Raw genomic sequence first — 23,484 nt, forward strand, 5'->3', positions numbered from 1 at the left:
TACATCTAAAACAAGGGTGTCAGACTCGGGTTGATTGGTGGGCCGCATTAATGTCAACTCCATTTCATGTGGGCTGGACCATTTTACATCTAATATTTAGATATTTTTTTATATAAATGGATTAAAAGAACTGGATTAAAAGCCCTGAATATTCAGTTTTTTATAGATCTAAAACAACGTTTATTTTAGCTTTTTTAAATATATTTTTAGATTTTACAAAATCATTTTTGAACTAAAAACACAGAAAAAATTGATTAAAAAATGACAATTATTGATTTAAAAGGGGGAAAATCAGGAAATGTAATATACATCTATACTCTTCATTTTAATTTGATCCTAAAACAGAAAGTCGGCACTCGTGATTTACTTTCTCGGGCCGCACAAAATGATGCGGCGGGCCAGATTTGGCCCCTGGGCCGCCACTTTGACACCTGTGATCTAAAAGATAAAATAAATTTAAAAAATTTAAAAAGAAATTCACGTAATCTCCTAAATTATGGCATCCATGGGCCACAATATTTTATATGGTGTACATGACCCAAAATATTATTTACACGCCCACATGTCATATAAACATGTATACATATAATTTTAGATTACATCTGTTTTTCCATATTATTATTCACTGTATATATATTTTAATGACAAATAACATTTTTACAAAAACACTGAATGAATCTTTACAGCTGGGATGTATGAAATGTCATTACAGACCAGTGGAAGGTTTATCTTTTATCATTTCACATGATGTAAAGGCAAGTGAAAAGCCTGCAGCACTAAAAGACCAATTGCAGCATCATTCACGATAATAATCCCTGAACGGTTCAATTTCAAGTCAAATATTTCACCCAGTATTTTCAAAAGAATGACTCAGTTGTGCCACAGCAATTGTAAGTAAAGATAGCATCGAGCCCGGCGTCATCGGTCCAAGGCTAGATATTAGAAAATAAAAAATAAATAAACACTCCTAAAGGAAGCATTGCACCAAACCTGTAATACAAATGATGTAGGCGGGTTAATCGGTCATGAATAATTCCCTTAGCACCCACAGCATGAAGCCCCCCGACCAAGCATCGAGAAAGGCATCATCAAAAAGTAACAGGTTTCACACAATTTTAATTTGTTATCACATCATACCTGCTGGAAGGCGTGAACAGCTGGTGAGTAGAAGCGCATGGATAGAGCCAATTTCAACAAGTTGATTTGAAGATCCGTCAGGAACTGGTTGGCTTTCCTGATCAGAAGGTTGTAGTAGGAACGTACAGACTCTGGGACGGGTTACAATGAGAGAAATTGGAATTGAACTATGTGGAAAATGGAGTTCAAATGGATTCAAACTTCATCACAAACCTCCTTGCTTGTACACGGTGAGCTCTTTAACGGTGTCAACAAACTGCCAGAATTTTTCATTGCCATCCTCTCCAATAAATTCACTGAAAGGGGAGATTAAATACAGTGGTACCTCGTCATACGACCGCTCGTCATACAAAATTTTCGTCTTACGGCGGAAATTTCGATCGAATAATTCGCCCGTCATGCGATCAAAATTTCGTGATGCGACCAAGCCAGGTCTTTTTTGCATATCTTTTGTGTATAACAATGTTTACGAGCACGGAACGATTAATTCAGACGAGTTTCTCCTAAAACCAGGAAACGCGCAACGCGCAAGCAAAAAGAGGGCTTTCTGGGTAATGAAGTACACTCGTGCACACAACACCCATAGGCAGTGGCAACCTTTCTCAGAATAAAACTTCATTACCCACAATCAATACGTGGGTAAGCTCAACTATTGTATTTCCTGTTATTCTTTCTAAGGAAAGAAGCTCCCGCGATCGTTCTTTAAAGACTATTTGTCGTTGGCAAGTGGTCGTGCGTTATCCTATTGTGAGGACATTTGTGTGCATCATTTTGGGAATATTTTGAAGGCAATACAACAGCAAACAGTCCATCGATAGCGAACGTGAGGGTGGAGGCGTGGCAAACCGCCAACCCGGAAAACCAAGGTAACAAAAGATTACAACAAAATTAGAATTCAGTTTTGTGTAAAGTTACATTAAACGTATGTTTGAGTGTCTGTATATATTAATCCAAGTTAATTTAAATTTGTTTGTTCCGTTTACGAGTGCGTTGTCGTGGAAAAAAAACTATTAAACCACTAGTTATGTGTTACTTTGTTAATAGATGGCGAATTAGAAGAAATAAAAAAAAATTCCAATCCAATATCCTGTTTTTGGTGTTTTTTCAGAGGGCTGGAACGAATTAATTTGTTTTCCATTCATTTCAATGGAAAACGTCCGCTCGAGTTACGAGAATCTTGTCATACGAGCTCAGTTCCGGAACGGATTAAGCTCGTATCTCGAGGTACCACTGTATATGCAATATTGTACTGGTTTAGGGCAATGTGCCACACAGTAATGCTTCATCAATAAAATACAGTCAAATGACCTGAAGCAACAGTAGTTTGATCAATTACTGGAAAAATGTGTCTCTCAATTTCTAAGCATTTCATATTGTAGCAGACTGATTTTTAGTTTTGTGTTTTGTTGCAAGAAGCAGACGGTCTTAAGTGTTCTATTATTTTTGATAGTTGAGGTATTTTGACCAAAACAAGAGGATGCTTGGAAGAAAGGAAGACATTTTGAAGGAGGCAGAAAAAAAGTGCTCGAGTTGTTTACAAAAATTGATCATTTGCATTTTGAATAGAGAAAACCACACTCCTAAAAGAAAACTGGGTTATTTCACCATAGGAGCTTCTACTGATTGTTAAAAGTATATATAACAACGTTGTAAATGACCAATAAAATTAACTCAATGTGCGATGTGTTTGACCTGCGAGTCCCAGTTCTATTTTGTTTGAAAATCAGTTGCACTGTAACATGAAATGCAAAGATTTGGACTATAATAGGCGATCCATAAGAGTGAAAAGTTCTGTACCTTGTCTCCAAAAGGAAAGGAGTCGCGTGCCACTTGGCTTTTAGACTTGCACTAACGCCTTTGGATGGCGATGAAGTGTGAAGCACGTTGATGATCAGCAACAGCAGGAAAATATTCCTCATCTTCATCGTGTCAACAATTTGTGAAAAACCTGCGTTAAAAAAAACAAGCGGTGTATTCCAGCACGCCTTCTACATGTGACCGGCTTGTGCCACGTAGTAAATGAAAGTTACAGCCTAAACTCAGTTGCATCTTAGTTAGAAATTATTGCATAAATGCCCCAAAAAAATCAACATTTTTATCATGGCAATTACCATGCACCTGCAAAGACCAGATCGCCTAATCAAACAAATCACTTTACACTTAAATCGACTAAGTATTACGTTTAAGCACTTGGATGGGCGAATGCACGGTAAATGTTAGGACTAAAACCGCTACATGATCGGAGGGAAAAGTCGGACATTATTACTATTATACTAATATTGTGTATAATGTTGTATATAACATCCCTCACCATGATATTGATCCTGACCGCTACCATGCAAATACTATGACTTCCGGTGTCTATTTTTGGGATGGCGTTAGCAACCGCTATGCTTGCAACTGGTACTGATAGTCACGTGAAGTTTGCCCGTTGGGGACCTAATTATTTATTTTCATGACTACTAATTTTGGTTATGGATCTAGTGGTTTGCCTTTATATTAGTAATAAAATATTTTCCCCGACATACCCATTCCAACAGTGAACAAAACATGACTCGTTTAAACATCTTAATAGACTGATTCAGGCAGGCATGATCTAGGACTACTTAGAGAGCATGAAGCTCAATTTGAAGTTTTCCACCAAAATCAAGGTAAGTGTATGAATCATAATTATCATATATAAGGCTATGATGTGAATTTTGAGCCAACGGGAACAGGCATAATCGCTGATTGGCAATTTGCGTTGGAGGTGTTCGCTAAATATAACATCGTACTCTGCGAGTTATGATTGTTTTAGTGGAAAAAATTGATTGGGATATGCTCCAGCACCCCTGCGATCCCTGTCGGGTCCCGGATTAGAAAATGAATGACTGTAAATCATTCACTTTGCATCTTCCAGGGAAGTTCCCCGATGCAATATGGCCGCCAGTTGCCTACGCGGGCGACTCACCCTTCAGACAGCTAGACATATATATGTAGTATCTATGGGTATTCTGAACCATTGCAGGCTTCAAATTTTATTATTAGTTGCAAAAGTAAATTTACCACAAACCATTTTCCAACCTAAAGATGCATTTTGGGTCATTTTAAAACTTGAACTGGCTTTCAGCTTTTTGCATTGAACAATCCTCAAGAGTTGGAGTATTTGGATTAAACACAAAATTTGAGTACTCGATTGTTTTTATGTCTGATTATTAAAATAAACATGGACCAAAATGCTGTTATTTTTTCCACAGCTGCTCATACACCTCCCAACAGTTGGCACAGGAGACTCATTTCATTTTCAGTTATGGTGAATTGCAGTACATAACGACTGTCGGAACATTTTGTATGTCGCTAAGCCAACCAGCACAGACCACAATCAGTGTCCGTAAAAAACGCCCATTTGAAAAGGCAGAATGAATTGCCATAGCTATTATTTGGTATCCGTTCAGACGGTGCAGATGTAATAATGACCGCAAATCATGCTTCACATTTCCATATGAATTATAGTTAAAAGGTTTGCTCAATGAGTCGTTTTGGAATCTTGAGTGGTATGTGCCTGTAGCTTGACTCATTAAAGTCACTGACTTCCTCACACTTCATAATTTAAAGCATATGTGTCAAACTGGTGGCCCAGGGGCCAAATCTGGCGTGCCGCATCATTTTGTGTGGCCCGGGAAAGTAAATAATTAGTGCTGACTTTCTGTTTTAGAATCAAATTAAAATGAAGAGTATAGATGTATATTAAATTTCCTGATTTTCCCCCTTTGAAATCAATAATTGTATTTTTTTAATCATTTTTTTCTGTTTTAAGTTGAAAAATCATTTTGTAAAATCTAAAAATATATTTTTTTAAAAGCTCAAATAAACATTGTTTTAGATCTATAAAAAACTGAATATTCAGGGCTTTTAATCCAGTTCTTTTAATCCATTTATTTAAAAAATCTAAATATTATATCTAAAATGGTCCAGCCCACATGAAATCGAGTTGACGTTAAAGCAGCCCGCGAACCAACCCTTGAAGTAAAGGTTAAGAAATAAGCGGTGAGTGCTGACCCTAGTGGTCATAGCAGGAACAGACATCCAATGTATATTGGACATCTATTGCTGTCAATGGCAACCATTTAATACAATGTAGGGCCATTAGGTTGATGGTTGGATGGATACTACATGCACTGAATACATTTTTATTATAAATATTATGTTTATCTGTTGATTTTGTTTGTCAAACCTTAATATTTTTAGCAATTAAATCGCTTTTACTCCCCTAAAATGAGCTGGGACATCCCCCAGTAACCCCCACGACCGTTGTGTGGATAAATAGTTCGGAAGCTGAATGAATGAAAAACTTTTACAAAATACGTAGTTGTTCTTCCAATCAAAGGGGGCCGGTTGGTTCCCGGCCGGGACAATGGCGACACCTAGTAGGAGAAGGAATGATTTAGTATCCTAATTGTAAAGATCCCATTTAGTAGCCATTTTGAAGAAAAAGCTACATTTGTTCTTCCCCTGCTCAAGATGCACCCTCCCTCCAAGTTTCACTGCCGTCCAATGTATAGTCACCAAATAAAGCAAGTGAATCAGTCTCGACGCACCCTGCTAAACGAGATAATGGGACTGTGGGAAGGGAACACACACACACACACACACACACACACACACACACACACATACACATACACACACATGCACACACACCCACGCACACACAGAGGCGGGCGATTAGCGGACTCCGGCGCAGCCAGTCAGAGCGCCCGAGCAGGCGGGGAGGCTGAGGGATGCGGCCGGTGGTGGGTGGAGGGCGGCGGTGGCGATGCAGGGGGGGGCGCGGTGTTTGACGAGGGGGTATGAGGCTGCGCAACAGTCCCAGTCTTGCGACATCCTCTCTCGAGACAACACGCTTTGCGCGCTCCGTTCCATTCCGTCGTCGGTCGGCGCAGCACATCGCGGCCAGCGTGCTTCTGTAGAACTTTGAAGCCGCCATGCCGCTTAACTTTGGAGCCCAGGCACGCCGCGCTTTTTCCCCGCGAGCCCATCGACGTCCACTCGTCAACACGTGGCGGGCCAAATATTAGGAGCGGTGATTCACCCCCCCCTCCAACTCTCGTCCCCCCACCCCACCCGAGTGATGGAATGAAGACGAAGCCCATCATGGATGATAAGTCCGGCAAGCTGATCCTGGTCCCCATCCTGGCTGTGCTTTTTGTCACCATAGGTTACCAGTACATCTGTCCCGCCGGCGGCCAGTCGTGCCCGCTGAAAAACGGAGACGCGGCGCCGGAGGTGAGCCCGCTCTCCATGGGCTTTCAGGACGGGGACGATTTCGCCGAGCAGGACCTGGAAGACGAGAGCCCAGCTAAGATCGCGTCCCAATTCAACTTCACGCAGCGAGACCTGGACCGGCGCGTGGAGTTCAACATGAAGGGGGACGACGTGATCGTGTTCCTGCACATCCAGAAGACCGGCGGGACCACCTTCGGCCGCCACCTGGTGAGGAATATCCGCCTGGAGCAGCCGTGCGACTGCAAGGCCGGCCAGAAGAAGTGCACCTGCCATCGGCCGGGCAAGGACGAGTCGTGGCTCTTCTCGCGCTTCTCGACGGGATGGAGTTGCGGGCTCCACGCCGACTGGACCGAGCTGACCAACTGCGTGCCCGTCATCATGGAGAAGAAGGAAGTCCAGAGGAATAAAAGGTAAATGCTCAATCTTTTATTATTATTATTTTTTCCCTTCATATTTTCCTCAGTTCTTCATTTTCTCATGCAACTTTAACAAACAACTTCATTTAATCAAATGCTCCTCATTAAAAACTTTACTAAGATATGCTCAATTATTAGTTTGAGTATTTCAATGTTGACTATTTTATAAAACATTAATAAAAAACTAAACAGAATTACACCGGTTATGGCCCCCAATTACACTTTAACGTTTTCACGTGGTTAATTTTATTGTGTTTAACTCAAGATATCCCATTCATTTAAATGGGAAGAATTGCCTCTGAATGCTCATATTCCAATGACCATTGACGGCATGAGATGTCCAATTCATTCATGTGTCAAAATGTATTGCACATCCGGCGCCAATGACTTCAAAATGTTATTTTTAAACTTATTTTATATTATGGAGTTAATTCAATGGAATAATCAGTATTCACCCTCTAAAATTGCTCTTTTGTCTTTCTGTGGCCTGTAATTGGCTAACAACCAGTACCCGCCTCCTGCTCATTGTTCTCTCCGCTCCAGCACCCCCGTGACAGAACGTAAGATGAATGAATGTCTGTGTTCTCCAAATGTTCACAAAAGACTGATTGTCTGATTATCCAATAACTGCAACCTGAGCGAGAAAAAAGAATATTCATCACATTCAACATTGAAACTATAAATAGATGCAATATTCTGGTTGGTGGTTGTGGGCTCATCAGTCCCACACGACCAGACTCTGAGCAGAACCGCTAATGTTGTTCCGTTGCTGCTTAAGTCTGGAAGTCCGTTAACCAACTGTATACAGGAGTCCCTCGCAGTGATGTTATTAGCACAAATGTGTTTAAGTATCCCCGGTGTTTACCCTAATTGCCAATAGATCAGCGCTCTACTTGCGCACTTGTTTTAGAAAGCTCTACTACTAAACTTACACTGACTGACTACTGAGTTATGGTGTTTTCTTGCCAATTGATTTGAACTGGGAGGGGCTCGCAAATGAGGTTAACAGGGTTTCTTACAGAAGACTAAAAAAGCCCGGTGACCCGCTAGGCTTATAAAGCAATGTAAGATTTTTGGGGACATAACAAATAATTGTCAAGCTCATCATGAGCCTGGGATTTTGATTTTTAATGGCCACTTCAAACCTCAATGAATAGTTTTTGTTCAATTTCCTGGGGTGCTGTTTCAGTTATTTTGTTCCTACCACACCTGTATTTTGAAACATTTATGTCAGTGTAAATCAAGGGTGTCAGACTCGGGTTGGTTCGCGGGCCGCTATAACGTCAACTTGTTTTCATGTGGGCCGGACCATTTTAGATATAATATTCAGATTTTTTTTTATAAATGGATTAAAAGAACTGTATTAAAAGCCCTGAATATTCAGTTTTTTATAGCTCTAAAACAATGTTTATTTTAGCTTTTTTTAAATATATTTTTAGATTTTACAAAATGACTTGAACTAAAAACACAGAAAAAATGATTAAAACATTACAATTATTGATTTAAAAGGGGGCAAATCAGGAAATTTCATATACATCTATACTCTTCATTTTAATTTGATCCTAAAACAGAAATTCGGCACTCATGATTTATTTTCTCGGGCCGCACAAAACGATGCGGCGGGCCAGATTTGGCCCCCGGGCCGCCACTTTGACACGTGTGGTGTAAATCAAGCATATCCTGAAAGCGTGATGATCACAATGCCTTCGTCTGTCCTTGATAAAACATGAACGCAAACATACGTTACCGAATACATAACCTCTGCCCTCTAGATTTCACCTCCTGCTTGCTATTGCATTCATATTTTGATTGACAGAAATGTAAACCACTCCATCATCAGCAGAGGAAGCATTACCCAAGCCCCTTTAGCCTATCAAATCCAGTCCCTGGAGTCTAAGACATTGATTGACATATAGGACCAAGTTGGAGCACGTTTTTCCACAACACATGCAGCACATCCACTCTTGTCTGGATTAAGATGTCATACTGATGTAAATACTGAAAAAAACAAGAAAATAATACTCTAACTGTGAATTTTTACATTGCAAACAAAAGCCAGCCACCAAGCCTTCCAGTTTCTCATGAATCAATAAGATAACATTCATGTTTTTGTAATGTGCAAGCCTGAGTAACTTCTGTCAACCCGTTGGGCGCTGCTCCGTATTTTCACCAGATGATTACATCATCTAAAATCCTTATTCCTTCCCTCGTATTGACCACCAAGAACGTCCGAGAATGACAATTTTTGCCGCGTGGTCCCAAAATGGAGCGCAACGAAATCCATAAAGATTCATGAGCCCCCAAAAAGTTGGTCACGTTAAGTTTTTCCTCTCATCTCAACTGCCGTATACTTTATTCAGTGCATCTGCAAGTCTTTAAAAAGCAGCACAGATTCGACTGGTCGTAAAATGACGCATTAAAGCTGCATCAGTCCGAGTTATCTCCGAAAAACGGAGCTTCTTCTGCGCGCATTTCTGATGAGAAGGGGCCATCGCCGACCGAATCTTTGCCAGGCGGCGAGAACTTGGCCATCTCTTGTTTTGAAAGCTACAATTGCACGCTGATGTATGAAAAAAAGGGGGAAACAGGCACGCATGATTTATTTCTCCTGCGCCAAGTGTGTTTCCTCCACTCACCAAAGTGCTCAGTGGATGCGACAGCTCTTCATTTCACAGCTGCAGCTTCCTTCCACTTTCCTCTCCCGGCCGTCCTGGTGTACTCAAATCCCGCGGCATCCATTCCGAGGCCATTCTGCCTTCTCTCTCCTCATCCGGGACACATTAAGAGATGACTAATAGTTTTATCTACCGAGTTCTACGGAGTTACCTTGGTAAATCAGCATATTCTGCTGTCACGACGCAATTAAAAAATCTACTGTTAGTCTTTTTTCACATTGTTGGCAGGAGTGTTTAGGACTTGAGTGCGCAATTTACTGTGTGCATTCAGGGTGGCTTTGTGTTTCTTGTCTAGTCATTCAAATCAATTAAGGCCATCTAATACCTCTATAGTCTCAAATCTACTTTATTGCGTCATTCTTGAAATATTTCTCTTTGACTTATTTTATACTCCAAAGGCTGCTAACCACTTTTGTCAGTTTTGTACCTACTTATTTATGGGACCACTTATTCATGTTGAATACTACTTATTTATTATGTTGATTACTTATTTATTGATTATTTATCCTTATTTATTGACCATTTATTCTTATTTATTGATTATTTATTTTTAACTATTGATTATTTATTCTTATTTATTGATTATTTATTCTTATTTATTGATTATTTATCCTTATTTATTGACTACTTATTCTTATTTATTGATTATTTATTATTATTTATTGATTATTTATCCTTATTTATTGACTTCTTTTTTTTTTTCTTTGTTGTTGTTATTTTTGCTCTTTCCTACTTATTTATTATGTTGTTGACTACCTGTTATGTTATTCTTATCATATCTTGACTGCTTATTTATTTATTTCTTATATATCAGTTATTTATTCTTATTTATTGATTCTTATTTAGTATTGATTATTTCTTTGTTTCTTTGTTTGTTGTTGTTATTTTTGCACTTTCCTATTTATTCAAGTTGTTGTTATTATGTCGACTACTCATTTATTTATTACTTATTTATGGATTTTTTTATTTCATTTATTATTTATTGATTATTTATTTGCCTGTTTATTTGTTGTTGATATTTTTGCACTTTGTGGTGAAGCTTTAAATGTCATTATGCTTGATAATGACAATAAAAGCATGCAATTGAACACTTTTATAGCAGGTTTACAGATGGTACCTGTGTCAGTTAATAATTAGAACCAAGCACTTTCCAAATTGGAGAAAAAAGTGTTTGTTTGGAATGCAAGTAGAAGCTATTACAACATGAGTTAGTTTTACCTACATTAAATATTGTTGCTAACACACTTTGTATTCCTTGTTGGGTTTTTCCCGGTAGCTAATTGCTTTCATGTCAATACTGTAATGTGAAACAGCTTTTCCTTTAGGAATATACAATATGCAACAAACGGCGGCACATGAAAACTTCGCCTCAGATCTGTCGATAGTGCGACGTGGGTGACACATTGTGCTTTCAGTCAAGGCAAATTTAATTGGAACCTCCTGAAACGAGCTGTTTTCCCCTCAAAGACAACACAACATGTATAATGCAGGAATTATTTTCTATGGTTATCATTCCCATCTATCATTCATATTGTCATGAAGTATAAATAGCTAAAATGTACTAACTGGACAAGAGGGTTGGGCAATATTATGATTGTGATTGAAGATTGAAAAAATAGATTGATCTTGTTGATTTAGTTGACCAAATGCAGAATTTGAGCAGTCCAATGTTGGAAAATGACACATGTTGTGCGCTAAAGTACAAAATACATTTCATTTTGCAAACACCCGCTTGCTTCATGCAAATATGGAGTGGTAGATACCATTGCATAAATGATGCCAGTTAGAAAACAACCAGTTTAAAAAATAATAATAATTAAAATTGGATGACAAAAAAAAAGTGTTTATTTTTTTTTTCATACCAGCTCTGCTATAGACTGCTAAGAAGCTGATAGCTTAACATATCAACTGCTACTACATTGGGAAAGAATTAGCCAGAAACATAAGGACCAGGACAGGTGCTCCGACCTGGATTTGAACCCAGGTACCCCACTGTGAGGCCGACGCATTAATCCCTCATCCACCCATCTATTGATGATATGCCAAACATATTCCCAGAATTTGAAATTGCTTATAAATATCTTTCCATTAGTGCCAAAATATGTATGGTGAATTTGCTTAGATACTTTTATGTTGCAGTACTACTTGATGCATTTCACATTTTTCATTCTCTAATTTCAAAGGAAAAAATATGTATATATTTTTTTAATTATCTATTTTTATATAAAACAGTCCCCAAAATACTATGGAATATCTTCATCATATTTTTTTAAAATGGTAATTTCACCCTCAAACTTGTGTGGTGACACATTGTGGTATCAATCACAGTAAAGGTAATTGCAACTCAGTGGCACCAGCTGTTGTGTTTTTTTTATTAATTAATTTATTTATTTATTTTTAGCTGCGATAATTAGAGTGGACACGGGGCTAATACAATCCAGTCTAAGGAGTGCAGTCTTTTTTTTTCTTTCAACGCTCAGGTTGGATTCCTTGTTTTTGCCCCCCGAGATTGAGAGTATACACAGGCGTCCGTCCACGAGAGAGTTGGAGGTAAGTGCCAAAAGGTGCGTGCGTGATAGTGGCTCTCTCCACCTTTCCCACCATGTATTGGCCTTTTCAGGCCGCACTAGCTTGAAAAGGTCAGGCGTGTCACAAATAATCAGTGCTCGTGTCCTGCCTGCGCTGTGGCTCCTCCGGAGTGGGCTGTCCGTCAGCGTCCAAGCAGAGCAGTAACTTTTGTCTTTGTATAACCCAGAAACCCCCCCCCCAAAAAAACCTCTTAAGGTGTTGTTGTTTTTTTCTCCTGGGGTTAGAAAAACAAGGCACTCAATGTTGTTTACAGTCTTATGGTGAAATATTACTCAAAGTTATTTCATGTTGGATGACTGTTTTTGTTGTATATTTGCACTGATCAGTTTTTCTCCTACAATTTAGTTTAAACTGAGTTTATGTTCTTCTTTATTCTGGCTGTTTTTATACAAGAATATTGTGTATTTTAATGTATAGTTTGGATATGATTACCTTGCCTAGTAGGGGAAAAGTAGTTGTTATGTCCAAGTGTTTTTCAGTATGATTTTATTTAATATACTAACTCAAGAACTAAGGTATTTATCAAACTTGCAGGATTTGTTGGTGATATGAAATGGAAGACGTGATTACATTTAAGGATGAGGTGAAAGGTCAAAGAGGTCAGGAGAGTCACTTTGCGATAATTTGATAACAGATGAGTCTTTTTAAAATTAGCACATTGGCAGGGCAGGTGATATGATGGTTACCATGATTTTAATTATTAATTCATTCATTCATTTTTGGTTCCGTTTAGTTGCGGGGGTGTTGTGGATTTAAATGTGAAGCTGGCTGCAGCCATCCATCATTAAACATTACTATTCACTGTCATAGAACAATCCATTAATTGGTACATAAAGGTTAAATTTGCCTTTACCTGCATCATAGTTGATTACTATTTCAAATCCATATCATCTTTTTTTTTTCATTTTCAATAGCACTTATGTTGTAATTTATGCTGATATAAAACAGAAAAAAGATCCTAAATAGTCATTGAACACTTTCTTTTTGCTCATTCATAATAAATTCCCAACTCCCACACAAAGCCACAGCCTGAATACAACACAATACAATAAAAATGTTAATTATGCCTGGTACAATTTCTAATATTTAGGGTTATCCTGCTTTGTTTGTCCCTTTGTATTACTTTTATCGTGAATGTTAACCGTCTTCCTGCTATTCCGTTCATGCCACAACACTGATGTATCCTAATCCTTAACTAAATAACATCTCCCCTAATATTTTATTCATAATAATTGATGCGGAGTGGAGCTCCACTTACTGTGTCGTAGTTTCAATTTACGATTGAGATTGTTAAATCATGCATGTCTGTTCGCCAGACCTCCGCCGTTGCCGTTCTGCTTATCACTGTTGGCCTCTTTCCCCCCCGCGCGCAATACTGAATGAGGCTATCATTATTATTAAATCACTTTTAGTGCACTTAGCACAGTCCAATGGAAAATCTATGCTTGAACATAATCCGTACTGGAGATGCAGGACCTGTGATCTGTAAAAAAAAAAAGAAGTAAAACATGGGTGTAGTTATGTTGACACGTGCCTGGATTGTTTTTTTTATTATTATTTTAATAGCTGCTCATTGTAATGTAACTTGTGAATATGAAAATCGTAGACTTAATTTATCTGTTGATGGTAGTAGGCTTCTAATCCATTTGAATTGGATTGGATGAGGGTTTGAATACCATTTAAATTATGGGTGAAAAAGTGTCTTAATTTCTTTTGCTTTAAGATATATAAAAAATGTCATCATAAAACCAGCGCCAAGTTTACCCCAGAAAATCCTTTTGACCTTTTTGACCTCACTACTCCAAACATGTCCTGCATTTGATAACAATCCCTTTCTTCATTCTTGAGTTATCTTGAACACAATCATACATTTAAAAAAAAACTTACACACTTGTGTGACCTTGTGGCTTATTATTCCAAATTTCATCCCCTATTCCATTTAAAATCCCAACCATATTCAGCGAGATGAATAATAAATCCCTTTTTTTATTCTTGAGTTATGGTAAACACACATATAACCCACACATGCATATAACATAAGCCCTTTTTTCTTGCATTTATTTATACACAAGGGGTTATTGGCATTAAATACTGGAAATATACAATAATTATATAAAATAAAAGTAATACATTTTGCAAAAAGTACATGTTAAGCATTAGACTCCAATTGTTTTCTGAGAACAGAATTAGTCATTAAAAAAACCAATGATAAATGGAGTCTGTATACAGTTGAGGCTGAAAAAAAAAGAAACAGGAGACGTTTCAACTTCATCTGGTACTTTTATGTCCATGATGTGCTCATCACGATGATGGGATTTTGTGTTTATTACGTGAAGATGCGCCTTTGCAGACCTTGTCGTTCCTGCGACCGGAGATTGCTTTTTTTGTGTGCGTGTCATTAATTCAAGTCCTCATTGCTGGCAGCTCTCGCAGTAATCCAGTCGTGTTGTTAATTAAGTGCTACCTTTATTGAGGAGGCAACAGCAAAACTAGGTGTCAAGCACTTATTCACTGTGGTGGCAGAGAAGTGGCCTCCAGGGGAAGTCTTTACGCGCAGATAAGACCTGCAATGATAGAGCCAAAACTTTAGTTTTTTCTTCCATTTCCACTTTTGAACGAACGACTGGCGACAGGCCCACTCCGTCCAAAAGTGGAAATCTGTTCTGTCATAAAACCAGACACCGGTTGGCTCTTCTACTCCCATCTGGGTCTCCTTTAAATCTGCTCGAGCAACAATTTTAGATGAAGAGCGAATCAAATGATATAAGGATACATCACATCCTCACACCTACACGAGGAAATTGCTCCTTCATCAGCTATTTCCATAGCAACCAAAACAAGAAGGGCTCTCCACCGAAAGAAAGGTTGAAAGAGTTTAACCAGGAATGGAGAAGCTGTCTGTCAACGTTAGTGGAGAGCTGTTTAGAAACAGCGACCTCCATCATCGGGCCACTTCTCCATCTTGGCATGTTATTACAGGTAATCTGTCATTCAACTGTAAAACTGAATTGCCAAGCGAAAGGTGAATCCCAATCCCGAGTTGCTTTGCTATGTGAAAACCGACTCGAGAAATTGAACCTCGAGTGAAAGTACACGGAAGCCTGATGTGACTCTTTCTTTGACAGAAGATTGTATTTCAGTTGGATGTTCCGTTTAGAAAGTAAGACTACCGAGATATTTGTCATGCTAACTACTACTCTTACTACTCTTTGTGAGGGCTCACCACAGCGAATCAATGTTTTCCATTTGTCCGTCAACGGTATTGAAACATGAGTATTGACAGCCAGTCCTCCCAGTTAAAATAAATTGGATGCGTTTCCGAGTCATTGGCGGGCATGTCATTAATTTTGGGGGACTTGTTCGTTTTAGGTCGACCCGGTGGCCTAGTGATTAGCGCGTTAGCCTCACACTTTTGGGGCCGAGGGTTCGATCCCTGGTGGGTTTGCATCTTCTCTCTGGGCTTGCGTGGGTTTTCTCCAGGTTCTCTGGTTTGCATGTATGCTAGACTAGTTGGCTGAACCCTCTAAATTGCCTAACCCTTGCTATGATTGGTTGTCCTTTGTTTACTTATTGGTTGGCCACCGATTCAGGGTGTCTGAAGTCTGGGTGGATAGGCTCCAGCAACCCCTGCGACCCTTGTGAGGATAAGCGATTCCGAAACTGAATGAATTATTAATTTTAGCTTACTTATGGCTGACTTCCTTTTGATTTTGGGTCAGTTCATGTACATTTCTGGGGTCACTTCTCATGCATTTTAGCTAATGCCCTGTTGATTTTATAGCATTTTTGAGTCACTCTATGGTTGTTTTTTTCTGCCCAGTTCCGTTTGATACCAGGTCATTTACCCAAATGGAAATGAAACCCTAATAAGACAAAACCTAAACTAACCTCCATCTGGTTTCATTTCTTTTGGTCCGCTTTGGTCGAATACCTTTGCTGGTCCGTGCCACTGCGCTATTGGCGTCGCAAGTGTATACTGTAAGTTGCCCCGGTTGTGCCATAGTGTCCATTTGTCTTGGGATGTAATGTGGCTGAAGCTTGGACTCTTTCTTTAAAAGCCACTCTATGTAATGAAAGGCCAGCAGCTTGCCAGATCCGGCTTGCAGGTTCCGCGAGGCTCCTGTCAAAAATACTTGCTGCTCAGGCAAATATGAATCTCCAGATGTCTGAATCAGCTTTTACACTGTGATTAAAGGATGGCATTTGGTCGAGTGCTTGGCTCAAGTCGCGCATTTCTCTAATACGACCAGCCTGTATGCAGTTTCATACGTTAAATAAGACCCGATTTTTTTTTTTCTTTTTACCTCAACCATTGAATTATCAAGGACTTTTTTTCTCTTTACACCTGCAGTACAGCGAGTAGGCTCGATACTTTCATTTCCATGTTCTACCCGTATTCCTTCTTGACATTTCTCAGCGGTTTGTTCAATAAAAGCCGTGAAGAAGCAAGTTCGGGAGTTTTTGCCAAGAACTGAGATTTTCCTGCAAAGTCTAACACGACTGGCATGTCGTTGTTGTTGTTGTTTTTTGTTTCCTCATCAATACACACTCTTAAATATGCTCACGATTGATCAATAATATACAGGATTGAAATAGTGGCCAACTTCCCACAAGGACACTGCCAAGGTTACATAAAAAAAACAAAATACAAACCCGTACCTTTTACCCGTTAAACAAGAGCCAGCTGGTTGAAGTCAAGGACAGGAATAGAGATAATTGGCTGACACGGAAGAGGCAGGGCAAGCTAACAACAGCTGCTAAGGCTAATGACATAGACAGAGTGACAGACGCAGGGAATAAACTCCGAAAAAACTGGCAGAATCGGATTGGCCGGACACGGGAGGGCACGACTCGGCGAAGCAACTGCAGTGAGGTCGTCAAAACTGCCATCACAATGTTGAAGCTAACTTGGTTGTTTGTTTTACCGTGATTTCTCGCATATAGGCCGTATTTGTCGCAAAAAATTATGATTGAATCGAGGGTACGGCTTATATGCGCACAAATTAGACTTGACATGCACAAAACTGTAAGGTGACAAAGACGAAACGCTATAGCGCAAGACAATGCGGCCATTTATTTCAAAATAGAGAAAAGATAAACCGATAAAATTCTACACATACATGTGTTCATAGTGTTTACCATGTCAGCACATCCAGATAGGGGGCTTATACGAGAGAAATCGTCAAATTCAACGATTTTAAGGCCATTTTAAGGGTGCGGCTTATACGCGGAGGCGGTCAATATGCGAGAAAATACGATAGTTTTCTTCTGGAACCTGGAGTTCCCTCAGGTTTGATCAACCAAGAGCGAGAAAGTGCCCTGAAAGCAGCCGACTTTGTAATGTTCCTCACACTGATCAAGTTAAATATAGTCATGAGTAGATTGGAATGAGTCAGCTCGTGAAGCGATTCAAAGATTGGCTGGTTAATGTCCCCCAGAGTCCTGTTTGGTGGCTGAGTGGCTTAAACGCTTTCATTAACAGGGGGGCAATTAACTTGGGCTCTGTTTTGCCTCTAATTGGCAAAAGAACATTCATGTTCGGTTCCCGAAACAGTCCATAAAGTGCTATTGTGCAAAATTAGATTTATATGCTAAATTGTCTAATATTGCTGAGCCGGAGTAGCTTCATCAGCAAGTTCAGTATTATTACCTTGTTCCCCCTGCCCAGATATTTGTGCTCTCCGGTGACTGCCATCTTTGTTTTTTTTTGTTTTTTCATCGTCGTAACGGTGTTGTTGACTTCTTTTCGTGACATATTCCAAAAGCGATTGGATGCAATCGTTCAACGAGCCGTCCCTGCGAGCTACTTTTGCAAAAGCCAAGGGTTAGTCACTCTGGATTTGAGCTATTGTAAAAACCTGGAGAAAGGTCATCCGTCCTAATCTAGGGCAGCCTGGTGACAGAAAAGCCAAGCCGTCATCCTGCCGTTTGGATTCAGTTCAGCTCACTTTAAAGCCAGCTAGAGTCACCTTCATATCAAGTCTGGCTTGTATCTTTTGACAGGATAAAGCCGTTTGATGTTGTAGGCAGGGCCGGTCGGTCGGCGAATGTTAACGCCTCGTGATTGGATGAAGGTCAGGGAAAGGGTGCTTTTTACGGATCAGAGCTGCGAAGAATCTATCGTGCCCTGTTTACCCTTGAGTTCCCTCCCATTTTCGGGCTATTTTCATTCAAACCATTGGGCATGACATCTATTTTTGCCGCCGCTAGTAATTCGGTTAATAAAGAATAATAAGACATAGCTAAGATGGCATTGCAGCAGGAGTTTGAAATATTCGAGAAAAAAAAAGCTTCCATAAATGTCATCATTTGCAAGTCATTTTCCTGCTTTTCTTGGTTTTGTTCTTGAGCACAAACACGGGTTTTGAGTGCTGATAGTAAGAAAAATGTCTGATGGAAAAATGTGTCATTTCCCATTTGAGAACACGATGCATTTCCTCACATTGCCACCTCTGTTTGGAATTGTGTTAATTGGGTCCCAAAACACAATGCAGTATAACAAGCATGGGTTGGAAATAATAATGCTATAAAAGATGACGTCACAGAGTGCTGGAGTGGGGAAAAGGACGCTTAAGTCAATTTGACAATCAAGCAAATTGAAGCATTTTCATAACTCTTTAGCATTGTCGTAACAGGACTGTTTGTATCCTTGGCGGAGAACTGTTTGCAAAAAAAAATAAAAGCCAATAGCTGGAATGGGAATGCAAATATCCACCAAACCATTGCAAAATGGCCACCGCTGAACTACACTTGCAACTGTACGAACACTGGCAGATCTCGCGTTACCATCTCTACTCAGTATTCATTTTTCCGCCTGCGTCCAAATTTCCAAATTTGGAGTCCCCCATGGGAAAAACCCTCGGACTCACGTCACCCAAAACAAACTCAATTTCAGAAGAAACAGACGCTTCAACGTCATAAAGAATGTTGCTGATGTGGAGAAAGCTGGCCAAGTGCATTAGCACTCTACAAGGATTACTTCCAAACTTGCACTGTTCCTCTTGGAGATGATTTGCAATAGTATTTCTTTTGCGAAAGTAGTCACGGGTATGTTCTTCCATTCAGCACATGGTAATGGCGCCACTCGGGCCCACTTCAGGTGCCGCCTGACTGGCCGCCAGGTAGAGCTTTAAATCCCGCTCCCAAATCCAGGGATCAGTCGGGCTCTCATCACGGCTAAATGGATAGTGGTCTCGACTTCATTCATCACGGCCAACGGCGCCTCCTCTGCCGTTTCCCCACTCTGTTTACTCTCTCTCTCTTTCTCCGGGAGGAAATTGTCCTCACACTGGAAGCATTCACCTCCCTTGTAAATCCGGGCATGTCGGCGAATCCTAATAAGTGACACGGAACGGAACAATGCGGTGGCGCTTCGTCCGGGAGGTCGGCGGCCGACGCCCTTTGCCCTTTGGCGGGTGTCATCGAGAAGGAGATTAGGACTTTGTTAAATACTAGTTCGGGTTGGAAAATGCAGCGAGTGCCATGCCATGAATTATAATTGATTTCCATTTTGACGGGCCTATAAAGGGCGGCGTATAGCGAAAGGTAGAGTGCCGGGGCAATGTGGGGTGCCAAATTGACTAATGGGCCTCACCCGCATTTATCGACTGGCAGGCAAAAATACGGGAGGATTGATTGGACTGCTTATGCCGGCGCTGCAATCCGGCCGTCAATGATATGATTTGCCTCGCGTTTGTCCGGACACGGTTGCCTTTTTAAAGATAGCGTACGCTTCTTCTTATCAAAGTCTGATCGCGTCGGCCGCTTTTAAATTCAACCTGCCTCGTCACCCGTCGATTACCATAACAGATGCTTATTTTCTTTTGCTGTTATTGAATGCGCTTGCACGCGTTATACTTGCTGCTCTGTTTGATGATGACCGAGGCGCTGACTGTTATGGCCGCTTTTGTTTTCAATTTAATGGCCAAACAGGCGCAACCCGGATACGCTACATTTGGAATTCAAAGTAGTTGTTCGTGAGATGTTTTTTTTGGACAAATTGGAAGTCATAGTGAATACAGAAATATGATTTTACCCCCAAGATTTAGCTTTCTTGCATACCAAGGCTTACGTTTTAGGAGCATAATGATTTATTTAAAGCACGTGTCAAAGTGGCGGCCCGGGGGCCAAATCTGGCCCGCCGCATCATTTTGTGTGGCCCTGGGAAAGTAAATGATGAGTGCCGACTTTCTGTTTTAGGATCAAATTAAAATGAAGAGAATAGATGTATATTAAATTTCCTGATTTTCCCCCTTTTAAATCAATAATTGTCAATTTTTAATCCATTTTTTCTGTGTTTTTAGTTCAAAAATCATTTTGTAAAATCTAAAAATATATTTAAAAAAAGCTAAAATAAACATTGTTTTAGATTTATAAAAAACTGAATATTCAGGGCTTTTAATCCAGTTCTTTTAATCCATTTATTCCGGCCCACGTGAAATCAAGTTGACGTTAAAGCGGCCCGCGAATCAACCCGAGTCTGACACCCTTGATTTAAAGGGAATGATAGGAGCCCGTTTGATTTTTCATGATTGAATTTGACTATGGTCCCTACAGTATGTGAGACCCCACCTTCCGCATTTAATGACATCACACACTGCCGCCTGTCTAACTATTTTATTTAGTTTTTTTAGCCTGGCTGAATCTCGTCTCCCTGTCTTTTGTCCTTCTTGTTTTGTCCACCCAGTCGGTTTCCATTTTTGAATGATCTTGTCTTGTCAAGGTGTTGCTCGTTGTCTTTTCAATTTGTTTGTATTTAGTCCTGCTTTTTCAAAAACCTTTCATCTTCATTCATTTTCCAAAGCTAACAGAGGCACCGAGCATAAAACGTCTGTTCTCATTCAAGACCGTAGGTCCGTGCGGATGATTGATTTGGGTGCAGTAAGAAGGCGAAAAGAGAGAGGCTCGCCGGGGGTGCCGGGTGGCGGCAGCGGTGAAGGCGAGAGAGCGCTACGGGCTCTGTCCGTTAATCATACTATATTAGCACACAGTGGGCATTCATCACCAAACACCAAAGGCTGCCGTCGTCCACAGGGAGCACTGGAACCAATCTCATCGCTTACACGCAATCCATCCCGGCCCGGAGAAAAAGTAGCATTGTTGAGCGCCGCCGCACTCCGTCATTCGCCGACAAGGGGATGTTTCCAAAAAAGAAAAGTCAACGAGCACAGCTTTAAAGTGCTATTTTTACTTCCTCCGCCAACACGGCCTTGAGGGAGCTTGGCGGGAATCGCCCGGGTGGGTGGCTGTCGTCGTCGTCGTAGAAGAAGCCCCGTGGTCAAACGACGTACTGCGTGCTTGTTTAAAGTTCCATTGAGACCAAACGGAGCGGCTATTTTTTTAATTCACCCACGCGGCACGTGCAAACTTCACCGGGGATTGAACCCTCGATCTTTGGAATGGGAGGGGGGCATGCGAACTGCTACTGTCCTGCCTACCAATTAAACATATTTTTTAAAAAGAGGACTATTTATTGCATGACATAAGAAGTAACTCTTTTTCTGGTTTGTTTTTCATTTAAAATTATACCTCAAAACTAAGGAGTCTCAAAAACATATATTAGAATTTCAAATCATCTATCTTATATATTTCTTAATTTATTTATTTATGTATTTATTTATATATATCTATTTATTTATTTATATATTTATTTCTTAATTTATGTATTAACTTATTTATTACCTATTTATTTATGTCTAAAATGTATTTTTCTGTGTCTGTATTCTCACCCTCTTGCTACTGTGACAATGAAATTTCCCGAATACGGGATGAACAAAGTAATCTAATCTAATCTAATCTATTATTCGCAGCATCTTTAGCTATCAGACATGAATTGCCCTTTGAGGGAAGCCCAATTTTGACCCTCCTGGCCTATCACCATCATTGGCAATTGCATGAAATTTATAATAAACACATTCAAGGTCAAGCGCTTTCTCAATAAGGAACTGGTCTTCATATTGAACGGTTTTGGAGCAATTTGTCCCCAAGGCAAAGCTAGGAAACAATCCATCTGCTCCACGGACGGAAGAAAATCACAAGGCAGAACCCTTTTTCAGGTGCTAGTGAATGTTAACAACAAATTTGCAGCCTGCGAGCAGCGTTGGGCCTCCCGCGGCGCTGGCTGGCCGAGCAAGCTGCTGCTCGGTCAGCCAAAGCAAAAATACCGGCTGTCGCTTCATCTGCGCCATCTACGTAGTATCCGAGTGGTGACTGAACCAACACCCCCCCCCAAAAAAGGAAAGGGGGCTAAAATGAATGTCCAAGGTCATCCCGCGTTCGGTCTATGGCTGCCACCGACGCCGCCACACGTCCCGTCCCGTTTGACCGGGAAAGGGCAAATGAACAATTGACAGCCAATTCTCCCAGTTGAAATGAATCGGGACGTCCATGTTTTTCAATGGCAGCAATTGATTTCATTCCTTGAGTTGAGCGGACATTGACGGCAATAGACGAACCTTTTTTGCTTTTAAAATGAATTGTTTTGACCACACAGTAATTCATCCATTTTCCCCTTAGCGCTTATCCTCACAAGGTTCGCAGGGGGTGCTGGAGCTCATCTCAGACAACCTTGGGGACGTCCTGAATCGGTTGCCAGCCAAACAAAGGACACACACAGTCATTTTAAATGTAATATTCTCTTACATTTTTTTTCTATATTCTTTTTTAAAAATCTATTTACCTTTTTAAATAGCAAAAACACAAAGGGAAAATCAATCAAATATTCGTTATTCAAAGGACACACATTTTGACTCATTTTAACTGTAATATTCTGTTACATTTTTTTTCTATATATATATTTTTTAAATCTATTTACCTTTTTAATTAACAAAAACACAAAGGGAAAAACAATCAAATATTCATTATTTTTTCTGTGCTTTATGTATTTATTTTCACTTGCGTAAACATTTTTGAGGAATTCTAGTGGCATTTTTTATAAGTCAATATAAATATAATGCCATTTATTTGTTTATTTTGTGAAAAATGTAATTCTTCTACTCATTAATTTGAATCATTCCACTTCAGAAAAATTGACTTTGATAGACACCAGATCAACCACAGTCCAACTCTTTAAACAACTCCAATATTTGAAACAAACAAACTCATTGGCTGCCACTGGTGGCGATAAACCGTCCAATCCCATTCGAGCGTTTCCAGTGACCTCTCAATTGTAGTATTATGAATCTGTTACAAGCAAAATTGCCCGCATTTGTTTGTGTGTTAAAGCACCTCCACAGAATGGTCCAACATTCATCCTGATGAATAACCCCCGGATTGGCGTGCATAAACTCGCGCTCACAGCGTCTCGCTTGTACCGCGAGCGTCGGTAATAGCTTCCACAGCGGGACGGAGGCTTTAAAAAGCGCTGAAATACCGTTCCTCCGGCGCCCTCGATGGTTCGGGCT

At 40.1% G+C, this 23,484-nt stretch overlaps 2 protein-coding genes across 5 annotated transcripts in view; one reads left to right on the forward strand and one right to left on the reverse strand.

The window, feature by feature from the left end:
• uggt2 (UDP-glucose glycoprotein glucosyltransferase 2) overlaps nucleotides 1-3,622 on the reverse strand; it is a 35,719-nt gene extending 32,097 nt beyond the window's left edge. For 2 of the 3 annotated variants that reach the window (XR_013304625.1, XM_077617246.1), the window contains exons 1-4: nucleotides 3,449-3,622; nucleotides 2,935-3,085; nucleotides 1,351-1,433; nucleotides 1,138-1,268 (exon numbers count right to left, since the gene is read on the reverse strand). Coding sequence is in view for 2 of the 3 variants with exons in the window: in XM_077617246.1 (XP_077473372.1) it covers nucleotides 1,138-1,268; nucleotides 1,351-1,433; nucleotides 2,935-3,062 (342 nt within the window). In the remaining variant the exon portion in view is untranslated. Of the gene's footprint in view, nucleotides 1-1,137; nucleotides 1,269-1,350; nucleotides 1,434-2,934; nucleotides 3,086-3,448 lie in introns of those variants that run through there. The other variant, XM_077617248.1, reaches the window with a different exon arrangement.
• Nucleotides 3,623-6,233: 2,611 nt separating this feature from the next.
• hs6st3b (heparan sulfate 6-O-sulfotransferase 3b) overlaps nucleotides 6,234-23,484 on the forward strand; it is a 46,718-nt gene continuing 29,467 nt past the window's right edge. The window contains exons 1-2 of one of the 2 annotated variants that reach the window (XM_077617918.1): nucleotides 6,234-6,402; nucleotides 6,508-6,812. In XM_077617918.1, coding sequence (XP_077474044.1) covers nucleotides 6,253-6,402; nucleotides 6,508-6,812 — 455 coding nt within the window. In that variant the 5' untranslated portion in view covers nucleotides 6,234-6,252. Of the gene's footprint in view, nucleotides 6,813-23,484 lie in introns of both variants that reach the window. The other variant, XM_077617917.1, reaches the window with a different exon arrangement.

This window comes from Stigmatopora argus, chromosome 13 (assembly GCF_051989625.1).
Source record: "Stigmatopora argus isolate UIUO_Sarg chromosome 13, RoL_Sarg_1.0, whole genome shotgun sequence".
In the NCBI taxonomy this organism is placed as follows: domain Eukaryota; kingdom Metazoa; phylum Chordata; class Actinopteri; order Syngnathiformes; family Syngnathidae; genus Stigmatopora; species Stigmatopora argus.